The following is a 14,331-nucleotide window of genomic DNA, read 5'->3' as shown; positions in this document are numbered from 1 at the left end:
CCACGATGAATCATTTTTTCTTGAAAAAAAAAAAAAACAATTACGTGAACGAGTCTTTCAGTTATGGCCAATGACGTGGCAACATCTAACCTCGGTAACGAGAATATTGGTGTTCTCATGTTGTTCATAACTTTTATAATACGAAACTCGGACACAGAATTTAAAGTATTATTCTTAAAAATAATGGCGATCTTGATAAATATACTAAATATGCCAAAACGACAAAAAAAAATGTGATTAATTGCTATAAACATACCTTAGTCTTATTGAGCCAATTCAACATTATTATAAAATATTATTATCATTACAATGTTATTAAAAAGTATAAATAAATTTTGGTGACAAGACTCGAACCACTTCCCTTTAAGTTTACAAGCGTGAGCTCTGACGCTGTGCTAACGAGCTCGTTGACAAGGTGTTTGGAGGATATGAACTACAATCATTGTAATGCCAGTTTTATTGGGTATTTGTAAACTTCAGTTCACTTTTTACTATGACTATTTTAGTTTACCAAATGTATTCCGCGGAAGTTTCACTATCATAAAGTTACAGTTGGTCAGCACCCCAATGTTTACGAAAATGACCATATACAGCTTTATGTACTACACGTGGATCCGCCATCTTTGTTTCACGTTTCCGTTCCATTTCCACGAAAATACTCCTACCAAAAGCCGTATACCGAGACCTAAGATGTTTACAAACCAAAAAATTGTTCTTAGTGCCCATTGTAACCAATTTCACAGATATGATTTTGATCTTTTTGTTCTCAATATTTTACATGCATAATGCATTTGGTTATTAGTTAATTAACAGCGAATCCATTGCATACAGTAACTTATAACTAGAGACCTGCAAAATTCGCGGATTAATTTCGTGATATGCTACAATTAAAAAAATTATACCTTAGCGCTGCTTCTTCAATTGGTTCACTATTAATCTGGAGTAATGAGGGCCAATTAGAGACCCTCGCTCAAAGAAGTGTCGAATCACAGAAACTCGGTCGAGACGACTCACAAGTCAGCAGCCAATGAACAAGTGGCACTTGCCCGAGTGTGTAGAGTGTAGTAGAGTCTATCCTGGAGGTCATTGAATCCGCGAATTTTGCAGGTCTCTACTTATAACAAATCAAGGGAGTCACGGAAAGAATCGGCAAATGACCAGGGAAAGGATTTGCATTGGTATTTGCTGAGAGTGGTGGTTTATAGATAACAGTAAAAAAACCAAAATGATAACTACCAGACTGGAATTCTGTCCAGGGTCCTAGTGTGTATCTCCCATTTGTTACTCTTTCTCGCCAGTCGGATGTCCCAGGCACTGCGCCGTACAACAGCACATACAGTGGAGAAGAACGGACACTGCTAATAATCGCATCCGGCTATCTACTCTATGGGTTTACTTACCCTATACACAATTTAAAAGGTTGTGCCAACTGCATCATCAGGAAAAAAGAAGACAAAATCAAAACATCTGAATTAGAAACCTGGCCAATGCTTTAGCCTCTATATTGTTTGAAGGTGGCGGTTCAGTATATCCATTACATTCTCATTTATGAGTAAATTACCTTTTTAATGGAATTTCAAAAGAAAGTTGACTTTCACAATTACATTTCCAGAGTTCACTTTCAGATCTCCAATGTTTACTCATATGAATTTTAATAATGATTTTGCTTGAGAAAAGAGACCTGAAAGTTATAAATTTGGGTTTTATTTAATTATGTCAATACATTTTTCTTAAAACAATTGTTCGAAGATTTATTTGAAACTATTGAACTATTGATACATATTTTAATGTATTTAAATACACGAATCACACATGTTGAGTTTGTATGAACGACGTGCTTACAGTAGTAAAACGTGTGCAAATCTGCACTGTATATAGCCTACTTGGAAACACAATTCCTGTGGCTTCTGTGTATGAGTAATGTCGTGCTATAATTGAAAAGGGGGGGGGGGGAATACACTATCGTAGCTAAATTGCTTTAATTTTTTTCTTGTTCTGTCTTCAGTTTTTTCATTGAAATTCTTGAAGTGACCCCACGACCGACGCTGCCACCTCCCTTTTTTCCCCAACTACGTCACAGATTTGGACACAAGTTTGTAATTAACGACCTAAAATTTCACAAATTTTCAATTCATTAATGAAATGCCAGATGGAGAAAATTCCTTAAAATGTATTGAAACTACTCTTAAAAATAAGATATTAATTTTAGTGCATTCAGTAAGAAAATAGTATAATTTTACAAAGATATTGATATGATGTAACACGGGAGAGAAGTGTGGAGCGGATGAGTAATTTGGGTTGTTTCATGTCAGTTGTCCATAGAGAGAACACAAAACATCAAGTTCCAGCGTGATTGCCTTGACGTGGCCTTCATGGTGTATTATACCGTTCGCTGCAACGTCGCCCGAAGTCGGCATTGTGGGAATGGAACATTAACAAAACGTGTAGCCTTTCCCATGGCCCCCACATTCGATTACGGGCCCTGGACCCAGGATCGCAGACGTGTTCCCTCCAACCCGATTTTACAGTCACGTGCTACATTATAATTGCATGGTTATTTCATACCTACACTAGTTTGAGGATGTAATTTAACCTAATAATACAGTGTATAATTATGGTTACTATTTTATAAGTCCAAACTAAGCTTTATTTATAAAATATTCAACATGTTTTATCTAGTTTGTAAAGACTTATAATAGTTTAAACATTTATGAATAAACAGGGCTGGGCCCAGAGTCCACCCAGCCCCTCCCTTGTGGGGGCCATGCATGTCTTCCCACCTCCCAAAGAGGAGCCACCCACCGCGGACGTAGCACTGAAGCACGCCTGATCAGGAGGCTGGCTAGTCTGGTGATTCATAGGGGCGGATGTCGGGTGCCTCGACTGAAGAGCCTGTCCAATGACGTTTGCAAGAAATTACGGATATTATCCTGGACGCTACATGTACCAGACAGTGAATCAGTGACGACCAAACACATCCAATGTTTGCTACATCAGAGGAAAAATTTCCAAAAACCTTTCTCTATTGTGAATTACGATACTTGTAAAAAAAACCTATTTCCATAAACATGTAAGAGATTTTTTAAATGTGTTCCAGGTTATTTGTCAAAATTCTGTTGAATTTTTGAGTGTGCTCCGCTTATTAAAATTAATTTCAATTTTTTTTGCTAATTCTCTTTAAAAAAAAATTTTTCCGTCTCAAGCTTCAGTTTGTGTGTCGAAATTTCGATACCCACCTACTCCTGTTCATACATAACTATAAAATATTTCAATCAATCAAAATCATTTAATGGCTAGAAAACCAACACTATAAGGGTAACTGTATGTATAAATATAAAGAATTTGACTATCTTAACAGTTATGTTCATCCTGTTCACAAACTTTTATTTAATTTGTTACCGCACCCTGTAATGTAAGATTGTGTATTTGAATCCACCTATGTCCACTAAATATTGTAATTTTTTTATAACTTTTTAATAAACTACACATCATAAGGTCTAATATAAGGTGACTTACCTACGATGATAGTATGCTATACTGAAGACATCGCATTTGTAGTAGTGTACTTCACAAGTAGTGAAATAAACTAGAGTATTGTGGTCAAAGTCGAAGATGGTTGATCATGGCTGATGGACTTCTCGTGCGTCGGACACGTTCGAACATGTTCCGAAGGATTACGATGGTGGAGCCACATCATAGCGCCATAAGAAATACATCGAACCAGAATACTGTTTTTTTTTTAAATTGGGAGTATGCGGTAAGTCTACTTCCACGTTTGAGCTGTAGCGAAACTTTTATATTCGTGTGAATGTGGAATTTTTTTGTGTTTAATGTCCTAAAATTAATTATTTATTAGAGGTTTTTGGTACCGAGCGAACGTTATCTGTGAGCGATATCTGTTTAATAACTTTCAATCCAGTTAGATATTTTCGCACGTCTGGAAACGTGTTGGAGGTTGAAGAGAGTTCACGAACTGCCCTATTGGGATGCGCATGCTGTCTCGTGTTCGTGCGTGAGTGGATGAGTGGACAGATCACTTGCCTTGGCACCAAGATGGTTCTGGTGCATCCCTTGTGTGGGTGTTCAACAAATGAAGGAAGGTGGTGGATGCGGTCAAATGCAAATTAGGGGTTTCTCTGGATACTCCCCTTTTTTTTATTCCTCACAAGTGTGTAAACGTGGCGGACATTGTTGTGAGACTGCGAGTGTTCTTGGGTTGCTCTCGTTTCCCCTCTCAAAAGCGTAATGCATCGGTGTGGTTTTTATCTGTAAGTTATTTGTACCAATCGTGGAAATTCGCAACAGCGCTGCCGCCATTTTGTTTTCAGTAATCGATGAAAGGAGCACTAGTATCACGTAGTATATACACCACTTTATATATTGCGCTGCTGTCATATTAGTTTAATTCTGTACTGCTTGAAAGTCAATCATCAGACAGTCATGTCATCCGCCATCTTTTCAACCGTCTGAGACGCCATATTGAAATACTGTAGTTATTGACCTAGAAACATAGTAAAAATTCTAAAATTCGACAAAAAAATTCATTTATTTAAATGATGGCTAATTCGATCTATTTTCCTCCTTAGTTCGATCCTTGCTGGATGCACAAATTATAATTTGAGGTAAAAAATAAAGACCTTTAATTAAAATTACCATAAATATTACATGTAAAAGAAATAAAACAACAAAATAATCAAATAAAAAATTGAGTACTTAAATTCTATAAGTAAAAACACGGAAATAACTAGGGTTTTTTGATAATAAAGTCTTCTTAGAAGGCGACGCGAGTTCCTTGCATACCTTGACTTGTGTTTTCAGACCAAATATACATAACAGTTGGATAACCAGGCATGTCTATTCAGTAGCCAGGCATGTAATCGGTGCCCATGCACACCAGTTGGTGGTCAGACACATTAGTCCATGGTCAGACACGCATTCGCGTTCAGGCACATCCAGAAGGTGGCAAGGCGTATCCAGTTGGTGGCCAGGCATGTATATACAGTGTATTTAGCGTACAAAATTAACAAAAAACAATTATTTTTACCTACACACATCCAGTTGGAGGTTAGGCCATTCCAGTTTGTTGTCAGGCTAACACGATCAGTTGGCGGGCAAGCATATACTGTCGGTGGCCAGACACATCCAGTAGTTGTTGGCTAGTCACCTCCAGTCGATTACCAGTGGCCAGAAAAGCACATCAAGTAGGTGGCAAGACGAATCCAGTTGGTAGCTGGGCCTGTATATTGAGTAGCGAGGCTTGTAATCGGAGGCCAGATACATTCAGTTTTAGGCCGAGATGTCCAGTTACCAGCTAGACATGTCCAGTAAGCGACCATACAAGACCAGTTGTCGGCTAGACACAATAAGTTGGTGTAATGGTACGTCCTGTATGTGGCCAGGAACATTCAGTAGTTGTTGGCTGGGCATGTCCATTCAGTGGACAGGCACATTCGGTTGTTGTCTAGAAACCTCAAGTTGCTGGAAAGTTATGCCCAGTTGGAAGTAAGGCACGTCTATTCAGTGTCCACGAACGCGCGTTCAGTAGGTGGCAAGGCACATTTATTTGGTAGCTAAGCATGTCTATGAATTGAAAGACATATAATCAGTCACCAGGCACAATCAATTTGTGGCCGAAATGTTCAGTTATTAGTTAGGCATGTCCAGTCAGCAACCAGGCACGATCAGTTGTTGGCTAGACACATGAATTTATTGGCAAGGTACGTCCAATCGGTGGCCAGGCGCGCCTATCCAATGGCCAGGAACAGTCGTCCAGTAGATGGAATGACACATCCAGATGGTAGAAAGGTATGTCTATTCAGTAGCCAGGCACGCAATCGGCGGCCAAAGACATTTGGTTCGTGAACATTATGTCCAAATATCAGATAGGCATGTCTAGCCAGAAACCAGGCATGACCAGTTGTTGGCTAGACACATCAGTTGGTGGCAAGGTACATCCAGTCGGTTTGCAGACACAAAAATAAAATTTAAATGAACAAAAACAGCTTCTTCCAGCTTGTGCTAGATCTCTATTCTTGCTGAACAAAGAAGAAGTTCACAGGCTGAAAAACGTTGTTTTTGTTTTTTTTTTAATTTTTTTTTTATTATCTGATCTTGCTAAAGGAAGGGGAAAAAAAGCGACATTTTATATGACTTGTTTGAAAAGTATATTAAATTTTGGAAATGTTACACCTCTTGGCTTCTAACTTTATGTGGCTGGCCACCAAAAGGACATGTGTGTCCAATATATCTGACCCGGCTGGACACAGAATGGAGGTGTCTAGCCGACAACTGGATGTGGCTGGCCACCAACTGTCCTTGGTAGCATGACCAACCAACTGTTGTGCCGGTCCAACCTATATGAGGTACCTGAACACAGCCTGGAGGTGTCTAGCCATCAATAACTGGATGTGCCTGGCCCCTAAAATAGACGTGCCTAGCCACCAACAGATCGTGTTAGCCTGAACACAGACTGGAAGTATCTAACCACCACCTGGACGTGTTTAGCCAACAAACTGAATGTACCTGACCACTAAATTGTGCCTGACCACTGAATAGACATGCCTATCCACCGAATGGATGTGCCTTTACCATATACTCTACGTACCTGACTATCAAATACGCCCCTGGTCAACAAATAAATTTGCCTTGCCACACACAGCATGTGTGTTCCTGGTCATTGAAGAGACGTTTCTAGTAACTGACTGGACATACCTTACCACTATCTTCAAATGACTAGTCAATAACTGGTCGTAACTGGTCGGTGACGGGACATGGATAGCTGATAACTGGACATGTCAGCCATAAACTGATTGTACCTGGCTGCTTATTATGTTTATGGCTACTGACTAGACATTCCTGGTACCAAATTGGATGTGTCTGGCTAACTACTGGACGTGTGTGTTCCTGGTCTCTGAATATTCGTGCCTGCCCACCAACAGGACGTACCTTGCCACCAACTAAATGAGTCTATCCAACGACTGAACTTGCCTTGTCTCTGAATAGACATGCCTAGCTCATAATAGGATATTTTGGTCACAAATGAATGTACCTGGCAGCCGATTTCGTACCTGGCTACTGAATGGATGCCTGGCCACATACTGGACCTACCTTGCCTCTAACTGGATTGGTCTAGCCAACAACTGGTCGTGCCCGGATGGTAACTGCAAATGCCCAGTTAGAAACTGGACAGGTCGACCACCAAACTGAATGTCCCTGGTTGTCGAATATGTGTCTGGCTACTGAATAGACATGCCTAGTTAACAACTGGACGCGGCTGGTTAATCGACAGTCACGTGAAGATGTATTTGAAACATATGTCTTGCTTCGTACACTCAGAACATAGCAGAAATCGATAAAAATTAATAATTAGCATTTTTTTTGTTTTTGTATAAAATATGAAATAGTTTTTTATTTGGAATTGTGTAATGTTTTTTAATTCTCTAGTCTGATATTTATTTTGGTAATTTTAGTTAAATTTACTTTTTCTTTGCATTAAGCAAGGTTCAAACCAAGGTCGGACATCGAACGAATCTATCATTATTTTAACAATTTTTTTGATGATTTTTGTATTTTCCCCCCGAATTTCTATATTAAAAATTACGAAATTTCAATACGACAGCTAAAATGGTATCGGTAGCTTAATGGCGGCTGTTGGATGAGGAATTTAAGCATTTTTATAATATTAGTTGATTTTTTAATAAGTGTTTTTAACATAAAATTATTATTTTTTGTATCAAGCAAGGACCAAACCAAGGACAGAAATCATTCGAATATATTGGAGGCTGGTATATGAGGAATTTATAACTCTTTTAGTATATTTTTATCATATTTTATTAAATAAATTTTATTTTTTACCTGAAATTACAATTTTTGCATCGAGCAAGGATTGAACCAAGGGCATAACTCAATATTGTAAATAATTATTTTAATAAGTGAATTTTCTGATGATTTTTAGAATTATTTTCAGAATTTCTAGCTAAATAAATACTCTTATTCAAAAATTGAGAAATCCAAGATGGCGGATGTAGAGTCATCTAAAATGGGTGACGAGGTCCTGATCATAAACTACAAACGGCGGACATGACAGAACATAGCCTAATCCTCACGATTGGTAAGCCACAACTGAGTAATCCACCAAGGTACAGAGCCATACGAATAAAATTGTGCCCGTAGCCCCTATTTTAAAATACTTATATTGTGACATTGTACATCACATAATTATTGTTATTTTTGTGTGTATAAAATACGTTTTTTCAGATATTAATGAATATTTCTTACCAAAATTGACGCATAATTTTCTGTTTCAATCGATTTTTTATTTTTAAAATTTTTTTCAATGAAATATTTTACTGTTTTTTTGTATTATAATGCTTACTACGTGCGCAGTTAATACTGGAAAGCTATTCTTCTAACGGTTTACAGATAACTATAACTATTGGGAGTAGGTACTGGGACAAAAAAAACATTATAGCATTTTTTTTCATGTAAACGTAAAAATTTACAAATATATGTAACTTTAAATGCATTTTTCTGTTTCCAGTAGAGTTGCCTTGAACGGTATTTGTTCATCGGAGCACGATGTTGACTTTTGTTTTAATCGAATGCGGAGGATGTGACCGTGAACGCCCAGGCCTTCGTTAAGCAGGGGAACAGTGATGAGCGCGCACGGCCCTCGGTCGAAGCCTGATGGATGGCGCACGAGCCAGTACATCACGGGCGACGCTGATTGGCTAGCGTGTGTGTGTGTGTGATCTTCCCCAAACGTCTTCGTGCGATCAGGGAGGAGGTCCGAGATGCGCGCCGCAGCGCCGGGTATAAAAGGCGGCTGTCGTGCTGTCGGAGGATATCTTCGAGTCTGGTGACTGCAGCAGTCGACATGTCTCGTGCTCTGGTGAGTTTACTGTATGAGAAAAAATTACGTTTCAGCCAAAGGTTCACGTTACCGTTACTTTGAACATAGGCCGATTCGAAACATTTGGATGCCTGTCAAGCAGATAGTATCCTCGTCAGGAAATAGCATCGCCATAGCGTTCATCATCACGACAATAGCGGCTTCAGGATGACTTTTCGGGAGGGGCTATCGCACAAAGAAAGGTCGTAGTTGCAAAAAATGAAAGTGGTCAGATATTGGCCTTGGAATATTATTTACAAATCACAGGTTTCAAAAACAGAACCTTAGAAGCTCCATGCAACTTTTGATGTGATAAGAGTTCAACATATGAAATTAAATATTTAAGTAAACATAAATATACACTAATTAATACAATTGGTCTCGGAGGGGCTATCGCCCCCACCTCCCCCCTTCTGGAGCCGCGCTTGCATCACGAAGAGTACCATAACACGAGTAATGAAATTGGTTTTCTTTAGTGGTCACAGGTTTAAAATATCCATTTCGGCATAGCCTAAAGGCAAACATATATATGTTTTCCAATATTAAAAAAATATCTGATTCAATACTTGCTCATTTTCCAGCTTAAAACTAATTTCATATTATTTAACAAAATAAGATAATTATTTCAGTTTTTCCACCTTAAAATAATATTTTTCATTAATTTGCTGTAAAAACGTGGTCGTATAAAAATGTGCCTTGCACCAAGGTTTAAGATAATTTAAACATGGTTTTAAATAAATTCGAATGAAATTCATACCAAGAAAGTTTTGAATTTTTTTTAAAATTCAACCCTTGTTTTTACGGTGATAATTCGTTTCATCAAAAATTGTTCCAGCTAAAGTTTTAGATGAATTTTAGGATTTGTAGAATAAACTATAACGGATTTGGTAATATATATGTTTTAAAACGTAATGATTATTTTTTTAGTTTCAAGCCTTGTTATTTTTACCCTTTGCAGTAATGGTTCGTTAGATAAAATTAGTTTGAACAGTAGTTTAAGATAATATTTTGAAAGTTAAATAAAAAAAAACCACATGGATTCGATAGTGTACAATGTATGGAAGTTTTATTTATTTTCTTATTCCAAACCCAGGTTTTTTCAACTATTTGCAATAAGGGTTAGTACTAAAAGAATTCAAATGTTATATGATTTTTTTTTTGTTTTTCAATCCCTGTTGTTTTTACCCCTTGCAGTTATGGTTGGTCGTATTAAAAATACTTTTAGAATAAAGTTTATGGTATTATTTCTACGAGTTATAATACGTTCAAACGGATTGATATTCGTCATGTTATAAGAGTAATAGCGATCTTTCTGATTTTCAAAAAAAAGCTTCCCCATTTCTATCCCTTTGGTCGGATATTGACCGTTTACGAAGTCGGCCGAGATTTTCAATGTTTATATTTTATGTTTCAGTTTGGAAATTATTTGTGAACAATTACTGAAGTTATCGTGTCCACAAAAATTATATATAATTTATATAGGTATACTTTTGAGTTGACGATGGTTTTGGGATTTACTTATGTACCATGAACCTAAAAACTAAAAAAAAAAAAAAATTGTCTGTCTGTAAAGTCAGTTTACGGACGATAGTTTAACGTGACAACGTCATAACAAAACATTGAAGAAATGATTGCATACTTTTATGAATAAAATTGAATCATTTTTATTTGATTATCACTATTTTGTGTGGATACAAAGGAGTGAAATGAAATCTATAATTTAATTGATAAATTTACTTTAATTAGCACTCATTTATTCAAATATGTTTATTACTTTAACGAACAGATTATTTTAACTATAACGTTTATACATGTTTTCTGTTTAACTTCTTCCAATCTGTGTTATTCTATTAAGGATAGGAGATGATAGGAAAAGTAGGAAACGAATGGGAGTGTTTCAAGGATAATGTGAAGGAAAATGGCTTACCCAAAACCAAAATGCAGTCAAAAATAATATATTTGCGCCACGGACTCTGCAGCAATGCAAGGAGGAACGGGTTAGCAAAGAGCAATGAAAATGTTACATTGAAATGCATGAAAACAGAATTACGCCACGGACTCGGTCACAATGCTAGGAGGTTCAGGTTAGCAAAGAGCAATATAAAATGAGCGTAACGGGACACAGCGAAACTGTACAATGTGCGTAACGGGACACGTTTTCGTGCGTGCAGCCGGCGTTCATCGATTTATTAGGCGTTGTCATGTCAAAAAAAAATTTAAAGTCGCACCATGGTAACGGCTAAAATAGGTATAATTCCTTAAAAATCTACCTAAAAGTCCACGATGTCTTAAGCAGTATTTTTTATCACACTTATATTTTGATCATTAACAACATACATTTTCTTTAACCAAATTGCATGATTCTACTTGCTACTTCAGGTGTGTAGGTCGCTACATATTACAGTAAAATGAAATTTCTGACAAATGTACTCAGCACAAATCCTCCTTCAAAAAATACTTTTTTAATCGAACACGTAATTTATACACGTCAATAAATGTTCTAACGGTTCCTAATTCTGTAAAAACATAAAAACACTTTGAATGGCGCTTTAAAAATTATGATTTTCAAATAATTGCATTTCATTATTCTGTTTTCAGTTACAAGTGAGCAAATTGAATCTCATTTCAAGTTGGATTAAATTATATTTCATTAGCAATACAATTATTTAATTAATGGTATTGCGGCTTTTAGAGATAATGATAATGTATATAAATTCCTAAATACATTAATATTGTAGCTTTATAATATATTTCCAGCCTGTTAATTCTTCTTATAAAATATATTTCATTAACTTTTTGTTATAATTATAGCGGTAAATATATGCATTTAGTACATTATTCAGATTTTCAGATCATAAAGTTACGAGTTAACAAATAATCATTAGACTATTAACATTGTATTTAGGACCAGAGGCGATTGATACCATATATTTCTTTACAGAATGGTAGACGTTCAGAAAAAAAAAACTTAATTTCAACTCTTTGCTTTGTCAGTAATGTTGGTGGTGGTTTCCAGGTGTTCTCTACTGTGGTGGCAGTCCTGCTGGGACTGGCCAGCGCCGGGTACCTGGGTGGCTACAGCGGTACCGGCGGCTACAACAGCGGGTACGGCGGGTACAGCGGTGTCGGAGGCTACGGCGGCTACGGAGGCTACGGCGGCCAGGGAGTATTCGGCAGCGGAAGGAGCTACGACGGATACAACAGGCACGCTGGTCTCGGCGGCAACGGCGGGTTGGGAAGCTACGGCACCGGCTACGGAGCGTACGGCAACGGCTACGAAGGTTACGGGGGCTACGGTGGTTATGGCAAGGGTTACAGCGGCCTCGCAGGCTACGGTGGCACTGGAGCGTACGGCAATGGCTACGAAGGATACGGGGGCTACGGCAGTTACGGTAAGGGCTACGGCGGCCTCGCAGGCTACGGCAAGGGCTACAGCGGCGCTGGAGTGCACGGCAGTGGAAACGGTGACCAAACCTACTGGGGATGAAGAACTCAACGGCTCTACATTCTCGACCTTTATACGCTGGAACCCAATAAACAAGGAAACGTCGATGAACTTCAACAACTAGCAGCATTTCTCAAGTCTATTCTTATAACTAAAATATTAACTGTATTTTCAAATAAAAAATTAGTTATTTTAATAAAGTAAATTTTATCTCTATCATCCTTTGAGTTTTATTGTATAAATATAATTTATAATAATATAGAATAAGAATATTGTTTCGTTTATTTTATAATACCACTTTTTATTATCTTATTTATGGATTTTAAATCGAGATTGTGCAATCCTAAATGAAATTTATAATTTCTTACGATTTTTTTTTAAATTTTATGCGCGATAGTTTTAGTACAGTAGATTACCTAAATTGTAACAATTTACTTGTAAGGTATTGATTTATTTAAGTACATACTTTTAAAAGGCGTTACAAGAAAATATATTTCTCCCACAGTATAAAAGAAAATGATGAAATAAAACTTACACCACAAAGTAGATTAAACTAAAAACTGTTGTACGAAATTATTTTTTAACTTTGCTGTTACAAAGCATATATATAAAGTTTTAAATTCAGGTTTTATATTTAAATTATTTATAGTTAGTTACAGAATATAATTTATAAAAATTCATTTTTAGTTTAAAACCAGGTAAAATATCAGAAAGTAGGTATATATCACATAAGTCATATACCTTGCTATTTAAGAAGAGAATATTTTTCATCATATCTGTATTTATTACTTTCTTATACGTTATTATGTAGTTACATGATTTAAAGACTTAAACTCATTGCTGACCATGATATTGTTGTACGTCAGGCAACTATCATGGGACAAGTAAACATGGAATTTGCAGCTCTATTTTCAAATAAAAAGTGAATAAAATGCGTTTATTGTACTTCGTTCAAGTTTTGGATACTTTAAATTAGAATATCTTACTAACTGTGACGTTAGCTTCGCTCGCCAAATATTTGTTTTCTTTGTGACCGCGCTGGTTATGTGAATGCTTACACATTCTGGTGAGATGGTTTTGAACTAGCCTTGCCTCGTAGTTCTCTGATTTGTCGTAGGAGGTCTCTGTATGCTGCGCGCTGATAGCGCCACGATGGAGAAATTTTTGTGGCCGTAGCCAGCTGTTGGTAGGGCTAGGGAAGTAATTTTTTGTGAGGTTTGTGTCTGTATGGCGAGTTGTAATTGAAAATGTTGCGGTTTTTGGGGGGTCTGTCGACGATGTAACTTCAACGAGTGGAGTTGAGCCACTGTATACTATGGCAGTATTAAGCAATATAATTAACGAGTGGTGTTTTTTCAACGAGTGCATGCTAATAGCTATTGCAGAGAATACTATGGCAATATTAAGCATGACGGTTTACGAGTAGTGTTTGCAACGAGTTCGTGCTGCTAGCTATTGCAGTGAAACGGGTTGGTGCCTGGTTGTACTTCAATTCCGATTACAGCAAACGTGACGAGTTTAATGTAATTCATCGTGGTGGACGGTTACCGCATTTAACCAGGAAGTTCCGCTTGGTCTGGCACTGCTGCGTTATCGGCCAGGTTGCTTTTTTTGAAGCATGTTTTGGAGACCTGCCTTATGTAAGCGTTTTCATTTACTGTCGACGAGGATTTGAGCAGTTTTCCTTTACTCATGATGATCGATGTTGGGGAGCAAAGTAAGTTTTTGGCACTTAGTTTTAAGAACGTCCCCGATTTTGGAGTTCAAGATGTGAGTGAACTTGCTAAGACTACCCGCAAGTTAAATGAAAAGTGTCACAGTCAGCCATTTATATATTCAGTAATTTATTATCATTTTCAAGTTTGGCTGTTGGTGAGCGTTGACTATACGGTGTAAGATTCAGTAACATATTTTAATTTGAGAGCGCTACTAGAGAGAAAGTTAATTTTTTTTATTGAGGAAAATTAAATAATCAGAAAGACATATTGTCGATGGA

General features: G+C 37.2%; 1 protein-coding gene across 1 annotated transcript; it reads left to right on the top strand.

The window, feature by feature from the left end:
• The first annotated feature begins 8,825 nt into the window (after positions 1-8,825).
• Positions 8,826-12,546, top strand: LOC134540219 (keratin-associated protein 19-2-like). The gene is made up of 2 exons (XM_063382819.1): positions 8,826-8,890; positions 11,907-12,546. Exons 1-2 carry the CDS (start codon positions 8,876-8,878, stop codon positions 12,375-12,377), a joined length of 486 nt encoding a protein of 161 aa, XP_063238889.1. The 5' UTR covers positions 8,826-8,875; the 3' UTR covers positions 12,378-12,546.
• The last annotated feature ends 1,785 nt before the right edge of the window (positions 12,547-14,331 follow it).

This window comes from Bacillus rossius, chromosome 16 (assembly GCF_032445375.1).
Source record: "Bacillus rossius redtenbacheri isolate Brsri chromosome 16, Brsri_v3, whole genome shotgun sequence".
Lineage (NCBI taxonomy): Eukaryota > Metazoa > Arthropoda > Insecta > Phasmatodea > Bacillidae > Bacillus > Bacillus rossius.
This window is presented reverse-complemented; position numbering and strand designations above follow the sequence as displayed.